This window comes from Salminus brasiliensis, chromosome 4 (genome assembly GCF_030463535.1).
Source record: "Salminus brasiliensis chromosome 4, fSalBra1.hap2, whole genome shotgun sequence".
Classification (NCBI taxonomy): domain Eukaryota; kingdom Metazoa; phylum Chordata; class Actinopteri; order Characiformes; family Bryconidae; genus Salminus; species Salminus brasiliensis.
The window spans coordinates 28,250,616-28,266,103 of NC_132881.1; the positions used below are offsets into that span (position 1 = coordinate 28,250,616).

The 15,488-nt window shown below is 41.8% G+C and overlaps 1 protein-coding gene across 2 annotated transcripts in view; it reads left to right on the forward strand.

Annotated features, from left to right (window-relative positions):
- The first annotated feature begins 402 nt into the window (after nt 1–402).
- sema4ga (sema domain, immunoglobulin domain (Ig), transmembrane domain (TM) and short cytoplasmic domain, (semaphorin) 4Ga) overlaps nt 403–15,488 on the forward strand; it is a 48,851-nt gene continuing 33,765 nt past the window's right edge. For both annotated transcript variants that reach the window (XR_011979637.1, XM_072677857.1), the window contains exons 1-2: nt 403–539; nt 10,987–11,280. Coding sequence is in view for 1 of the 2 variants with exons in the window: in XM_072677857.1 (XP_072533958.1) it covers nt 11,151–11,280 (130 nt within the window). In the remaining variant the exon portion in view is untranslated. The remainder of the gene's footprint in view (nt 540–10,986; nt 11,281–15,488) is intronic.

The window sequence follows — 15,488 nt, forward strand, 5'->3', positions numbered from 1 at the left end:
TTGCTCCACAGTCAGGCTTTTTTCAGGGAAACGCTTTGTTTATGATAGGCTTATGGCTAATTCAGAGGAGCCCTGTCTGTGACCTGCTGCTGGTCTAGTCACTGTAGGTAATGTTTCACTGATGAAGGGTTTCACTGATTCAATTACGCAGTGAGAGCCTTTGATCTGAAACTGGTGAAGTGTTTTTCTCGCCTCTTCATTGAATCATTACTGACGACATTTGTATCGGCTTTCACGGAAACTTTCTTGGGTGAGGGGCGAGCCCGACGCTTTGATGGGCATCTTGGAGGCGGACTGCCTGAACTCTCAGTTGCGCAAAGAGAGGGCGTGTTTAGTCCTACCTGCCGGAGCTGCTGCTGCTGCTCTGCTGCCAGAAGCTCAGTGGAGGGTGATCGAGAGTGAGGGAGGGAGAGAGAGAGAGAGGGAGAGAGAGACGGGGTCCAACAAGGGGAACTACAGCTCATTCTTCCGTAGCCTTATTTTGGATTTTTCTGCCTACGGAACTGAACGATGTTGGAAACCGGGACGATAAAAAGCAGGTAGGCGGAATGACTTGTATGTGTTGAGAGGTCGTAGTTTGTACCGGGCAGTTTCTGAGTGCAGTCAACAGCTTGTCCTCTTTACACAAATCTGATCTGGAGAGAAGTCAGTAGAAGAAGTTTTGGAACAACGTTGAGAAGAAGACAGGTTGAAGCTTTTACGGGGTTTTGCTGCCCTGTCAGACAGATCTGATCTTGGGTGAATGGCGTACAGTTCAGTGTTCACACACGTTTCTCTAAAAACCACAGACTGGAGAGAAACATGGAGCGAGTCTTTCCGGTCAGTACGTTAATCATCGATCCAGGATTGAACCTTTACGGGAAACGTGGGTAATCATTAAGCGCAGGGGAGCTGGGCTACCTGCTGGGCTACCTGCGTTTCTGAGGAACTCAGGAGCTTTGAGTACATAAGAAGTGCTCTGAATTACTGCTGGAAGGCAACTAAGGCAGAGGATTTCATGATGGGTACTGCAGGCTGTAATGATGACAATGCCATATAATGACAGTATCTACCATGTGCTTACATGATAACAGTGAGAAGCCTAGTAATTCTGCGGTGCTGATTCCGTGTTTCTGTTGGATGTGGAATAGTACTTTTCCCAGACACACTGTTGGGTATAATGTGATTACTCTGTAATACACAGCATGCAGCAGCATGGGTCCCAGTCCCAGACCTGGGGATCTAACACTTTGCCCACTTATGTGTTTACCCCTCAAACAGCACACCTGATAGCTGAGCTGCCCATGTAAACAGGGGTATCACAAATATGCTAGAACTTGGGGTCCCCAGGACTAGGGTTGGGAACTTCTGGTATATACTGTATTATTATAGTGACTAAAGTGTAAATCTGGGAGTTGAGTGGGTCTGAATGCAGTCAGGCTCCTTTGGTTTTATTGAATATGATTGTTGATCATGACGTATATTGGACACATTATTCCCCCACTCTGACATGCTCACACGCTCAACAGAGCTGTATGGTTAAATGACCTCAGAGGTGCTGCTGGTGCTAATGTGTGACGGAGCATTGGTTTCAAGCCCATTTCTAGGTGCTCTTTATTGTGCTCTGATTCATGTTTCATTGCTCTGATACACCTAGACGAACTCATAAAGAGTGTAGTTAGAAACGTAACCAGAGACAAAACCAGGGAGGCAAAGTGTGGATACTTAGACTAGATCGAACTGTAGTAGAGGGTTACATATTCAGTCAGATTAATAAAATTGTTTATTGTTTTGTATGCCAGTAATCATTTTTGAACAATTTACTGCCTACCAGTATGTATCCAATATCATCATGCATCACTAGAAAAATACTATACTGCAAGCTAGTGCGTTCTCAGGACTGGTGTTGGCAGCAACACTAAGTGTTACTTGTTAGATCTTTGGTTTGAATCCATTGAATTATTTCCTTCCTGCCAGGAGCTTAGGATAACTTTGTTAATTATAAATAGTTCAATGCTTTGTTCTTAATAATGTTTTATACCAGTTTACTGTCATAAAAACTGACAGACCGATGCTGGTTGACTAGAACAGTGGTTCCAAACCTTAGTCCTGGAGAATGATGATAAAAATGTGCTTTATGATGCAGGTCTACCTTACTACCTAGTCCAGTAGTTCCCAAGCCTGGTTCTGGAGGACCCCCTGCTCTGCATAATGTAGTTTTTACTCTGCTCCCAACACACCTAATCCAGCCAATCAGCTCCAGGACTATGGTCGGGAACTACTGGACTAGACGGTAGCCCTGCATTTTAAAGCATGTTTTACGTCATTAATGAATGTTTGCACTCATCCAAATACATGCAGATGCAGGTCTGATCAGTGTCTGATCATGAGTGGGTAATGCCAGCATAAGGTGTTACTCACATCTAATTTTAGCAGTTGTTAATGATAGATATCATGTAAAAGAGTGTTATTTTAGCAGCAGTAGTTGTTGAAGCTACTTCAAACACATATTTAATGGTGTTTAGAGAAAAAGTACCTTGTTACATTGAAACAGAGTTTAAAAAGTGGAAACTAAAGGCTAAATTCATGAAAAACATTGGTCCTTAAATGGGAGGACTGCAGGTTCTCACTGTGAGTAATGGCTCCACACCAAGAGCCAGAGGGTTGTGGATTAGAGTTTCTGCTTCAGTTCAATAGATGGAACTCAGGGATGTTTGACCTATACTGGAAAGCTTTAGGTTCTTCTGACCACTGTGTCTGTTTCCACAGCAAGTCAATCCCAGGGGTAATTCCTCTACCTCCTCTTCTGCTCACCACAGCACAGCAGCCATGGAAAAAAGACAGAAGCATTCATATTACTGCTATAGGTGCAAGCTAGCCTTCTGAAGCTTTTCGATATTAATAAGTAATAAAACAGATCCCCCTGGGCAGAATGTAATAAGCTTTGATCAAGCTACCTCACACGGAAGAGCTATGCAACTGTTTTAAAACAGCCTTATTTTGAAAAGTGTTAAATTGCCAGAGGCTGCTGGGTTATTTAGCTGAGAATCTTATTTCTAATTCTGCTGTTTTCCAACAAAAGGAATTTATTATGAATTAATCACATGACAAAGAGGAAAATAGAATATTAAATGTTAATAAACCAAACCTGGCATTGTTGTATGGGAGAGCAATGTTTTGAGTTAATTAATGTGCGATTCAGAAACAGAAAGATTGCATTCATGATTTTCTGCCAAAGAACTGCTAATGAGACCTCCTTGTTTCCATTAATTCCATTAATGGTTCATCAGTGTCCCTTTTTTCAAAAGACAAGGCGTCCCAGGGTCTTCAGTAAGAATGCTAGTGTCATTTTGTGTCAAGGCGTGCAGCGTAGAGACTTATTTTCATTCAGGCATTAATAAATGGAGAAAAAAGACTCTATGTAAGCTTTCATAAGAATACATGTCTTAGTTTTAATCAGAGCCTTTTGTTAATCAGCAGTGCCGCAGTTTTTATATGACAAAGCCAGCTTTGTTAATCACCACAGATGATGTTCATTTTGAATGAATCAGTGATTCATTAGGACTATAACTAGATAATGCTTATGTAACTCTTTTGAGTTATTATTCATGTGTCAATTGTTTTGGTGACAAACAGTCTAAGTCATTATACCCTGCAGTTGTGGTCAGAAGTTTGCATACACTCATCATGGGCGTGAATGTCAAGGTAATATTGGGCTTTTAGTGATTTTTTTTTTTTAGTGAACTGTTTTTTGGCAGAATGATTGACAACTTGCATCTTTAATAGAGGAAAAAAAATGTTCGTTGACGCTTGTGGCAGAGGTCTGGACATTTGACCACTCTTCTTAGCAGAATTGGTTCAACTAAATTTGTAGTTTGACCTGACTTTTTGACAGTCTGCATATTTTCTGTCGGATCAAGGTCAGGACATTGGGAAGGCCATTCTAAAAGCTTAATTTTAGCTTACTTTATCCATTCCATAACCACCTCTGTGTTAGGGTCATTGTCCTGTTGGAACACCCAGTGTTTTCAGCCATCTAGCTGATGTTTGAACGTGATGCTCAAGAATTCTGAGGTACTCCTCCTTTCCATCAACTTTGTGCAATGTACCAGTTTCACTGATACCACCATGCTTAACTGTTGGTACAGCATTCTTGGGGTTGAATGACTCACATTTACTCCTACAAACACACCTGTGGTCATTGTGGCCAAACAACTGTCTTTACCTCATCTGACTATAAACCTTCTGTAAATGTTAGTCAAGGGTCAAGGTGATGATTTTAAAGCAGCGGCCTATTTTTTTGAATGGCTGCCTGTCAGTCCATGACGATGTAAAACTTGCTTAAGAGTAGACATAGACACTTGTGTTTCAGCAGCCTGCAGTTCTTGGCAGGCCTTTACCTTGGTGGCTTCTGCCTTGGTTGTTCTTGACCATCCAAACCAATGTCCTCTCAGCCAAGAAAGGCCTTGTCTAGTAAAAAGACATTTTGGAACTTTCAGCTCCACTGAATGAATAAAATAACCATTTCCCATCAAAAAAAGAACAAACAAGCTTATATGTTGTACACTCATTCTGCTCCAGAAAAAGAAATCCAAGAAATCACTGAAAGTCTGATATTGCTCTGATATTGTCCATGATTAGTGTTTGTAAGCATCCGATCTGGCAGCTGAAGTCGATGAATGTATTTAATTAGTGGGATGTCCGCTAACTGCAGTTCAAAGCATTAGAATGAAATCACATCTGAGTTTAGCCCCTCAAATGACCAGGACCCGTCGGCACAACCGGATGTCTGGTACTCACTTCTGTAAATGACTCAGCCAGGTTGCATTATTTTCACAATGGTTACTAAATTAGAGAGCTTAGCAGTGTAATAGGCCTGGGAATGTTAGGGCTCACCACAAAGTACAATCTTATTGATTCTAACATGCCATTGTCCCCATATCTGATCCCTGTAGAGCTGATTAGAGGGACAGCTGTGAATGTTTTAAGATGAGCTCTTTCTGTATGAGTGGGTAGTGGAGGACTGACCTTTTAAACGTGAATATGAATGCATGTGGTGTGACTGACAGCTGCTTAAACATGCATGAGGGGTCTTATCCAGCCTGCACCCAGCTGAGCTGCTAACATAAATATCTCTCTCTCTCTCTCTCTCTCTCTCTCTCTCTCTCTCTCTCACTATCTCTCTCTCTCTCTCGCTCACTCTCAATAGCTCTCTAACGGCTAGAGCTTTGCTCTTGCTTTTTTCTCTCTCACATCTTGATTAGATTCTCTAAAAGGTCTGTAAAGTGTTTTAATAATGCAGTTCCAATGTGATACACTAGTGATTTAGACTGTGATTGGGTTTGTACTGTAAACTTTTACATGCAGTGAAAAAAAATCAGAACATTATTTTCATCTGAATAAAATATAACTCATAACTCGATTTCATCATTTTGTTTATAAATTTTCTTTTTACAACAAAGATAATATTATATCAGTGATCACTAACCACCCTCCTGGAGATATAGCTACTTTAAGCTTCAACTTAAATCATCTGCTCTACCTTTGCAGCTCACGCTGCTCTCTGCCCCAATAATACAGTGTACTGTGGTAATATGTTTAACCGTATGAAAAAAGTGGATACTGCCCAACCCTAGGTGACCACTGGATTATATCAATACAGTGTGGTCATTCAGTATTATATACCAGTCCACACATTTTATAGTGGTTGGATTTTTCTTCTCCACACATTTCCCACACTGTACCAGTCCTCATTAAATCTGGTGACCATGTCAAAAACAACATGCATTATCTTCTTAAAAGTTTGTTTTGTGGTTTCCACCCAAAAATAAGGCCTAGATCACTTCAAACACATCCAAACCTGCTACCAACACCAGTGTAAGACAAATCTACCCTTTGACCATTTAGGCACCAAATTGGTCTTTGTGTCATCAGTAGTTGAACTTTTTGGTACTATATTTTACAGAGCTCTATTAAGATTTCTGTTAGAAGACCCATTTAATCGCATATATTACATGGATGTCAAGGATGACATTCGGATTTCACAGGAGGAGAAAGGATGCTGAGATGAATAATTGCTTGTGCAGTGTGCAGGTTGATTGTTTACGGGTGTCACTAAAAGTGATGTATTCTGTGAAGCACCATCTACATTAGGATTTCCATTAATCCAAAGAATCATTTAACTAGACACATAACAATGCAGAGAATAAATTGGCCTTTGTGTTGTGTGGAGCAGTGGAAGCAGTGCAGGCTTTTTTGTTGCGCAGTTGGTGTTTAGAGGAGTCAAGTTTTACCAAAGCCCTCTCCTCTGCACTCTGTCACCGAGCAATTTGCTGGGAGATTATCTGCTGTAGCCAGAGAGTCAAATGTGGGCAGCCTTTGCCTTTTGTGAGCAGCCTTTGCCTCCTCTCACTCACTCACCCTCTTCATCTCTGCATCTCTTTTTATGAAGGTTTGGTAGGGTGCAGGGCATAAGTGATAACTGACCACAGCTGGGTTGTTTACAGTTCTTTGGTGGAGCTCTGTAGTAAAGTCTCTGCAGATAAACTGCATTTAAAGCTCAGAGGCCTCAATGTTTTATTCACACAGTTAACTGAACAGGGGGAGGTTTAAAGTTCTTCTGCTTTCTCTGATGTTTTATGCCGCAGACCCCCGTATCTGCTTAAGCTCTGTGGATAAATTGTCTCAGGAGTGTGAGCAGTGTGCAGAACCGTTCTAATGCCTCTGAGCTATGAAGAATCGCAACCGTTTCCTTATCAAAGCCTCATCGGCTCCTTTCATTTTGTGTGAAATTCATAGCAGTGCATCGTCTTTGTGTGAAATATTACATGGATGTCAAGGATGACATTCAGAGATCACAGGAAGAGATAGGATGCTGAGATGAATAATTGCTTGTGCAGCGTGCAGGTTAATTGTTTTAATAAGTGTTTGGGTCTCACTGAAAAAAGTGATGCATGGAATTTGCTTGGTTCGAGTGTATATTTCATTTCCCCATGAATAACATATGTTTTATTTATTAAGAATTAGGTATGCATTATTGAAATGCTACAATTTACTTTCCAAATATTTAATTGGCAATCACCCAATTTATTATTTATATCAAATTATTATTTTGTATAACATTATTTTTACTAATTTGTGGCAAAAAAACAACAAGATCCGGTAAAAGCACCCGCTATGTATATGACAAGTGTGCGTATTACAGAGCACATACACAGAGTAACTTTGGGCTTATAAGCTAATAAAATTGCCAATTCTGACTGTGAAGAAATCAAAATCAGATCCGGCACATTCCTAAGCAATATACACCGACCGGCCACTTCATTAACACCACTTCCACATTTCTGCACTCATTGTCCATTATATCAGCTCCACTTCCCATATAAGAGCACTTTGCTGTTCTATAATTACAGACTGTAGTCTGTTTCTCTGCACATTCTGTTAACCTCCTTTCACCCTGTTCTCCAATAGACCACAGAGCAGCTATTATTTGGGTGGTGGGTCATTCTCAGCACTGCAGTGACCATGAGACATGGTGGTGTGTTAGTAGTGTGTGTTGCAATGGTTTGAATGAATCAGACATAGCAGTGCTGTTGGAGTGTTTAAACACTGTGTCATCTCACTGTCCACTCTATTAGACACTACATCTATAAGGTGGACCAACTAGGTTGGAAAGTCAGAGACAGAAGCTCATCTATTGCTGCATAGTTTGTGTTGGTCATCCTCTAGTCCTTCATTAGTGGTTATGGGATGCTGCCCACAGGACACCTTTCCAGTGTTGGGAGTATTACATGTGATAGTGGCTTGGGTAATTGGCTATTCAAGACTGGGGGGGTAAAAATAATCCAAATAGCCACTGTTTTTTATTAATGCAGAAATGATGCACACAGCTGAATGTGTGTTGACTGCAGTGGGCATGCAGCTCCAACATGGCTTCCTCCAGTTTCACACCGGTGGTGTTTTCTTCTGAGGGATTAGGAGCAGTTGTGTTCAGATTGAAATTCCGTGGCCTTCAGCATATCCTGATTTGCTAGAGCAGCAGCGAGCCATTGTTACAGTCCGGCTACAGTGCACCTGTCCCCCCAGCTCACAGCCAGCTGTGACATCCCAGTTGTTGTCATGGCGATAGCACAGCGCCAGAAAGCGGTTGTGATTGGTGTAAGAGTGACGCTGAAGCACAAAACTCAGCAATGCTACTGCTGATTCCTGTAATACAGCAGGTGTGTGTATGTGTGTGAGAGAGAAGCAACACACCCTGTGACGCAGGTGTTTGTGTGGGATATAGAGTGAGAGAGAGAGGGAGAAAGAGAGATAGGGGTCTCTGAGAAAAAAGCAGAAGCACTAAGAGCACGGCCTCTTATGGAGAGATAGAGGTTCGAAGGCAAAGAAAACATTGCTCATCTGGTGCGTAAGCTTGTTTAATGGAAAGAGGGAGAGCGAGTGCGTGTTTATCTTAGAAAGAGAGGGAGTGTTTATAGAAGAGGGGGACACAGAGAGAGAGAGAGGTGAGTGGAACAGTGGGAGAGTTGAACCGCTGTCCCTCTAAATCACATCACACTGAACGTCAGAGTCTCTCTGTGTGTGTGTGTGTCTGTGTGTGTGTGTGTGTGTTTGTTTCACAGTGCCTGTTTCCTCTTGAGTTGCCATCAAACACTGACAGTCATGTCCCTTGTCCCCAGTGAACTGCAAGAGAGAAAAAGAGATTTGTTGAGGACTTATTGGCTTCATGCTGTAAGCAGAACGTCCTCTAGAGACACATGTGTAGCCTTAAAAGGCTTAATTCTTCCTCTTTAACCCCACTGTTGACTTTCAAACACTCACTATTCTCAATAATGTATTCATGACAGCTGTTATTCCAGCATATCTAACTAGTTTAAAGATATGTTTACTCTCTTATTCTTCAGTTTATGACTCCTTCATGAGCTGGTATAATGTAGTAACTTCGCTGCCATCTGCATGCCTGACTGGGGTTGGCAATGGGAGTCCTTGAGCAAGACTCCTAACACTGCAATCTCCTACCACTGTAACACGACTCAATTCTAAGTTATTCTAGATAAGAGCATCTGCCAAATCCTGTAAATGATCATTTTTTCTTCACTAAAGGGCCCTAGAATGGAAAGCTGTATTTTTCTTGGCATAGTTGAATAATGAGAGTTATGTGGAACTGATGCCACGCCATGCCTGATGCCAACCTCAACCACTTGTTTCTCATTTTAAAAAAAACTATCTTTACCAAAGCAGAGCTGTAAAATGGACCAGTTTCAAACCCCAGAACTGGTATGTAACATTCTTGATTGGTTATATTTTACACCCTTCAAATGTACATACTCCTAGCCCACTAGCAGAATCCCTGCTAGCTCTTGTCAAAACTGACGAAACAGTTAAACACAATGGCAACCTTGTAAAAATTGGGTGTTTTGCTGCTTGCAGTTAATTTCCTGAGAGCCTTTTTCATGATTTGTGCATCCATAACACTGGAAACCATATCGGAATACGTGTTGCTAGACAAACAAGGCCTCATGACCGCTGCTTTGCCTGGGACCTGTTCCAGAGAAGGGGAACTCAGAAACAGGGCACAAACAAGTAAAACCTGGCGAAGTGAGTGGGTAACCATGCTAGGCTAAAAGCCAACACTAGCCGACCATTTCTTTGGCTAGCTAAGCACACCCTGCTGGACTGGGCATCAGCACTATCTGTTAAGACTCAGGAATAATAATAATAATAAAAAAAAATAATTTCTGTGTTGTTGTTTTTAAAATGCTAAAAACAAAGCTTTGCTCTGTTATGCAATCAAATTATTTATAGGGCAGCCATAAAAGTAAAAACTAAGAAAAAAAAGAGTGAAAGCTGAGTGAGATGTAGATATGGAAATAAAGAGAGGAATGTTCTGAACATGAGGTGGGGAATACGTTCCTCTAAAGCTTTTGGCTCACTGCTCTCACTTTTCATTTGTCCTACATTTTCCATCGACTTATTACTCAAAGCAATTACCGCAGACAGAGCGCAGCATTACAGACCAGATTGGTCTGGGCCATTGGACGTGACGCAGCGTCCACCACACGCCTTTGATCTTTACTCTGAGGGTGTGTGTGCAGAGCACACTGGGATGTGTTGGCAGAGGTTGTAATTATTGTATTATCCCTCACTGCTTTATAACACACTTCTGGCTTTTCAGGGCATTGAAGAATATTACCATTCTGTCTCACGTTGATTTTTTCCCCCTGTTTTGTGTACTCATGATGAACGTTTTCATTCAGTGTAATATATGTCATTTTAAGCAGCGGCGTTCCCAGCAGTAGTGTCCTTTTAAGGCTCTCTGCTTTCATCGCGTATCACATGAGTAGACATGAAAATCTGTCTGTTTCTCTTCAGCTTTTCTTTCAGCTTCGTAAGAGATGTGATTCAGCTACTGATGCATGTCTTTTTCTACAAAGCAGGCTGTCTGTCTTGGTCTGTCCAAACTGGGCATGTTTTTTTTTTTTGTGTCTGATAAAGATTCGCATTTTAATAAGCTCAAAATACAGAAAACTGCCCATTTTCTGCCAGTTTCTTAAACTCAAACTCTGATACACTTCAGAAGTCTTTAATAATACAAATACTGCAGTGCAGAAGGTTGAGCTTCCTAGAATTATTTCTGGCTTTATTGCTCTCTTTTTTCATCATCCGTTTTTATGTTATTTTGCCCACGATTTACCATGTTTAAAGTGTTCATGTCAGTTCAGTAATACACATCATCACACTCCATTTACCATATAGGAGCACTTTGCAGTGCTATAATGACCTACTGGAGTCCATCAGTTGCTCTGCATACCTTCTTTCCCTCTTTTCACCCTATTCTTTAATGCTCAGGACCCCACAGGGTCACCACAGAGCAGGGTGGTGAGTCATTCTCAGCACTGCAGTGACACTGACGTGGTGGTAGCGTGTTGTACTATGGCACTACAGCATTTCCCAAGCACTTCTGTACCGTCTCTAACCTTTCAGTTTATGTTTGTGTTTGTTTTTCAGATCAGAAGGATGAGGTAGGACTGTTGGGACCTCATAGCGGAGACGACAGAGAACATCAAAGTGCGAATGTGCCTGAGAGTGTGAGAGTGTTCCAGTCATTGTAAAGAGAGGGTGGGTTGAACTTCAGGTGCCCACCCCTCCTGGGTGAACTCGACTTGGTTGTGATGATGAGTCACGATGTGGCATGGCTGTCCTGCCTACAGCTGCTGTGTGGCATATCCAGCCTGTGGGCATATCCCTTCAAACCCCCATTGGACCTGGATGTCACTCCTAGGACCACTGTCCTCTCCAATGGTAAGACATTTGGAGTCTTATCTTCATCCTTCAACCCAACACAGTATACCTTTACACTCACATTCACTTTGGGCAGACGTGTGTTACTTGTAGAGGATACTTCAGACTTAATATACTATATTCGCAAACGTTTTAATGACAGATCAGTGGCTGGAAACAACTTTGCTTTTATCAAGGAAGCCTCCGAGGATTTTTATAAGCATTTAAAAGCCGTATTTGAGCGAGAAGGCTACAGTCACAGGCTAAATCTCAAATGGGCCCCTACTCCCAAGTACAGTTATGAAACCAGTTTTACACCCACTTAGTGCACTATAAATTAAACAGGAAGTTGTGTAACCTATGATGGGATATAAAAATATAAATAGCTTTTTGTGTTGACATGTAATTCAGTCTTTTGAGTGTAGAAGCAGTTATTCCATGGCTTACATAGTCCACTACATAGGGTAGTGGTGGGCAACTCAAGCCAACCACATGCAGTACTAGTGTTATTATAATAATAAATGCATTATTAAGACATTACCTCTAACAGCACTCATATTTATGAACTGATCTGAATAGGGACATATTAACTGAACTAATTTTGGACAGAATTGCAATGGCTTATATTATGATTTACATGACATTTAATGTAGTTGCACATTTTTAGGCCAAAACAAAACTTCTTGGGCTGTTTTTACATGTAAACTCTAAACGTGGTTGCACTTATTGTCTTTAACTACCTGTGAAATATGTGTATTCACTGTATTTTGTCAAATGTCCTCCCTTTTTCTCCCAATTTGGTATTTCACTCACTGTAATTGATTCAAACTGCTGTGAGGTCAGTGAGGTCAGTCCTGTGCGTGTTTGAATGCAAGTATGCTTGCACAGCCATGTCCAACAATCATTCGTCTCAGATCTGCCACGGTTCCATACCTCTTCTTCATAGTTTGCCCTGTTTTGGAATTTTATCTCAAAGAACGAAATCTTTAACCCAACTCTTAACTAATACTTTAGATAGATTTTGCAAAAGCTAGCTGCTCCTAAGCTTCCTTTGAAAGACAGTGTGCAGAACTCTTTGAACACATGAAGCCAGACAATGTTGCAATAAGTCTGTTTTTCCCTGAAGGAAAGTAGCTTTATGTTGGATATCCCTGCTCTGCTGAGGCTGTAGTTTTGGCAGAACTGTAAAAGGCAGATGAAGCGGAGCAGCTTGGCAGGGTTAAGTGAAGAGGAGTGGGCTTACGCACAGTTTATAAGCAAGCAGTGAACCTTCACTCGGAAAGCAGTATATGTGAAGATTATCCTGCAAGCTTTAAGTTTATGTCCGTTAATAATTCTAACAGCACTGACAGCACTCTTCCACATGCCCTGCAGTGTGCAGAGCTGCAGAGGCTCTGGCATAAAGGCGTTATGAGCCGACCCAAAGTTGCCTTTTATCTCATGCACGGAGTTATGCAAGCGCGGAGAGGCCAGGATGTCAAGAGTCCCGAGGCGCATGTTTGGTTTGTAAACAGGCGGCGAGAGCACAGGGTCTGCTCTCCTAAGGCCTGTCGTGCTCAACCCTCGCAGGGCACTGAGCCAGAGGAGGAGTGTTACAGCAGAGTCTCAGAGTGGAGGCGCAACCAGAGGCTTCACCGCAGAACAGCTCTCACTCTGTAGGCTTGCAGAGAGGGGCTTATGCATGTCCATTTCTGAAATATCTCTCTTCCAATATGATAACTATGAATCTTGTGGTTGAGCAGGCTGTTGAGAAGGCTGTTGAGCAGGCGGGAAATGCTGAACTGCTTTGTATGGTTTTGTAGCATTCAGTGGCCGTAACAGAGCGAGGACAGCTTTGCGTGTTTATGGGTTTTCAGCAGTGAGTGACGATAGTGCTGACGTAGCCGTTGTGTTGTTTTTTTTTTTGTGTGTGTCTGTTTTGCGTGTGAGTGCACGTGCGTGTTTCTATGCAAGTATGGGCATGTAATCTGATCTTACTATCATTCATCTCGGATCTGCCTATGATCCCTAACCCTTCTTCATCTTTCTTCCCTCCTCCTCCTCCTCCTCAAGCACATATTCACTCTATTCATACTGGCCTTTACCTTGGACAAATCTATTCTGCGAGTTACTTAGCAACTTGTCCAACTCTTAACAGCGCCAGATGGGGGGGGAGTGAGGTGCCCAGGCCCCGTCCCTCTCCACCTTCCACATTGAATCATTTAATTTAGTGGCCCTGTGCGCTCAGATAAGAGGAGCTGTGCAAGGAAAGAGAGACATCAATTACTGTAATGAGCACATTGAACTTCTGCTCACTCAGAAAGAGAGGGAGAGGGAAGGAGCAGGAAGAGTGAGAGAGGGAGAGCAGTAAAAGGCTACAAAATGAGAAAGTGTCTTTGTTGTGTTGTTGTACAATGTGATGGCCATTAGGTCTTTTTTCTTAGATTTTATTTATGCCCCCAAAATGTATATACCAGCCCGCTAGCAATGCAATTGGGATCGAATATGGGAGCGAGGCCACTGCCAGTTTTCACAGGATGCCCAAAACTGTGGCATAATTGCAAACTGTACAATTGGGCAAACAACACAAGCAGTTAAATCAACACCTATCATACAGATGTACTTTCTAGGTATACTAATTGCAACCAGACCTAGCAATGCTCCGACGAAAACTCACACAGCTTTACAGAAAATCTTAATCCAGATCCTGTTTATTTTGCATATGCCGATCAGCCATAATATTAGCACCTTTAGCACAAAGGTAGGTGAAAAGTGAAAAACACTGACTATCTTCATCTACAGTGGCATCTGTAGGTGTGGTATATATTAAGCAGTAAGTGAACAGTCAGTTCTTGAAGGCAATGTGTTAAACGCAGGAAAAATGGGCAAGCATAAGTATCTGAGCCCCTTTAACAAGGACCAATTGTGATGGCTTGGAGACTGGGTCAGAACACCTCCAAAACATCAGGCAGGTCTTCTGGGGTGTTCCCGGGATACAGTGGTCAGTACCTAACAAAAGTGGTTCAGGAAAGGACAACCAGTGAACCAGTAACAGGGTCATGGACACCTAAGGTTCATTGATCCATGAATGTCCCATATGACATTTACTGCTGTTAAAATCTTGGTGCCAGATACCACAGGTCTTGTGGAGTCTGTACCTTGCTGTTCTGGTAGCACAAGGGGCAGCTACTCAATATTAGGCAGGTGGTGTTAATGTTATGGTTAACTGTGTATGTGGGGAAAGCTCCAGTCACTTGTTCAGCCATTTGACTAATCTAAATCCTTTGTCAGTGTTGTTCTTTGGACATGTCGATAAGACTTAACTGATCTTAACAGAGCAGAAAATGAAGGAGAGCATTAAGAGAGGAGAAGAAAAGTACGGTTGCACAACAGGGGAAGTAAGAAAGAGTTTTTGAGAGATGAAAGTGAATTTGTTGGAGAGAAATGGCTCATTTAAGTCCGTCTCTGTGGGTTTCTCCGAGTGTGGGTAATTGCTTCAGTCCAAACAAAAAACAGAAAAGCGCCCATGGATGGATGTCATCTTCACTCTGCTCTATTTAACCCATTAAAAGACACACTTTATTACCAGTCCAGTTATTTGTAGAAAAAGCAAGAAAATCAGCATTATTGTAGATCATATAACACCTTAAACACTGTATTCATTACACAGGAGCCACATAGCATACCATACTATACCATATCATACCATACCATACCATACCATACCACACCACACCATACTATAGCATAGCTGTGCTTTTGTACTGTTACAAGAACATAATTATTCCAAGTTTTACTATACTGTTATACTGCTGTCTTCTTAATGTCCTCTGGCGGCATTGCATGGTTAGTTCTCACTCACTTAGTGTGAGTTACCCCTCCGCAGACACAGCTTTAGTTGTTGAAAGGCCTTCACTAGTGTGCTGGGTGTTTAATTAGCCTGTTTTACAGCTTTGTTTCTTTTTTTGCCAAAATTTCTATTCAATGAGGAGGCAACAGTGTTTGAGGTACATGGCATGTCACTTCCATGTACCAATCTCTCATTATCCTACTATTCCAAAGTCAATACAGTTTTGAGGTTCAACCCAATATACATTGTTGACTGAGATTCAGGACAAAAAAATGATTGATCAAACTAAGTTGAGGTAAAACAGTGTACTACGTTAACTAATTTTGACCTGACCTGATTTACTTACAGGGTTAGAAGGAGTGTTTTAGCTTATTCCTCACAGGTGTGTGCAGGAATGCAG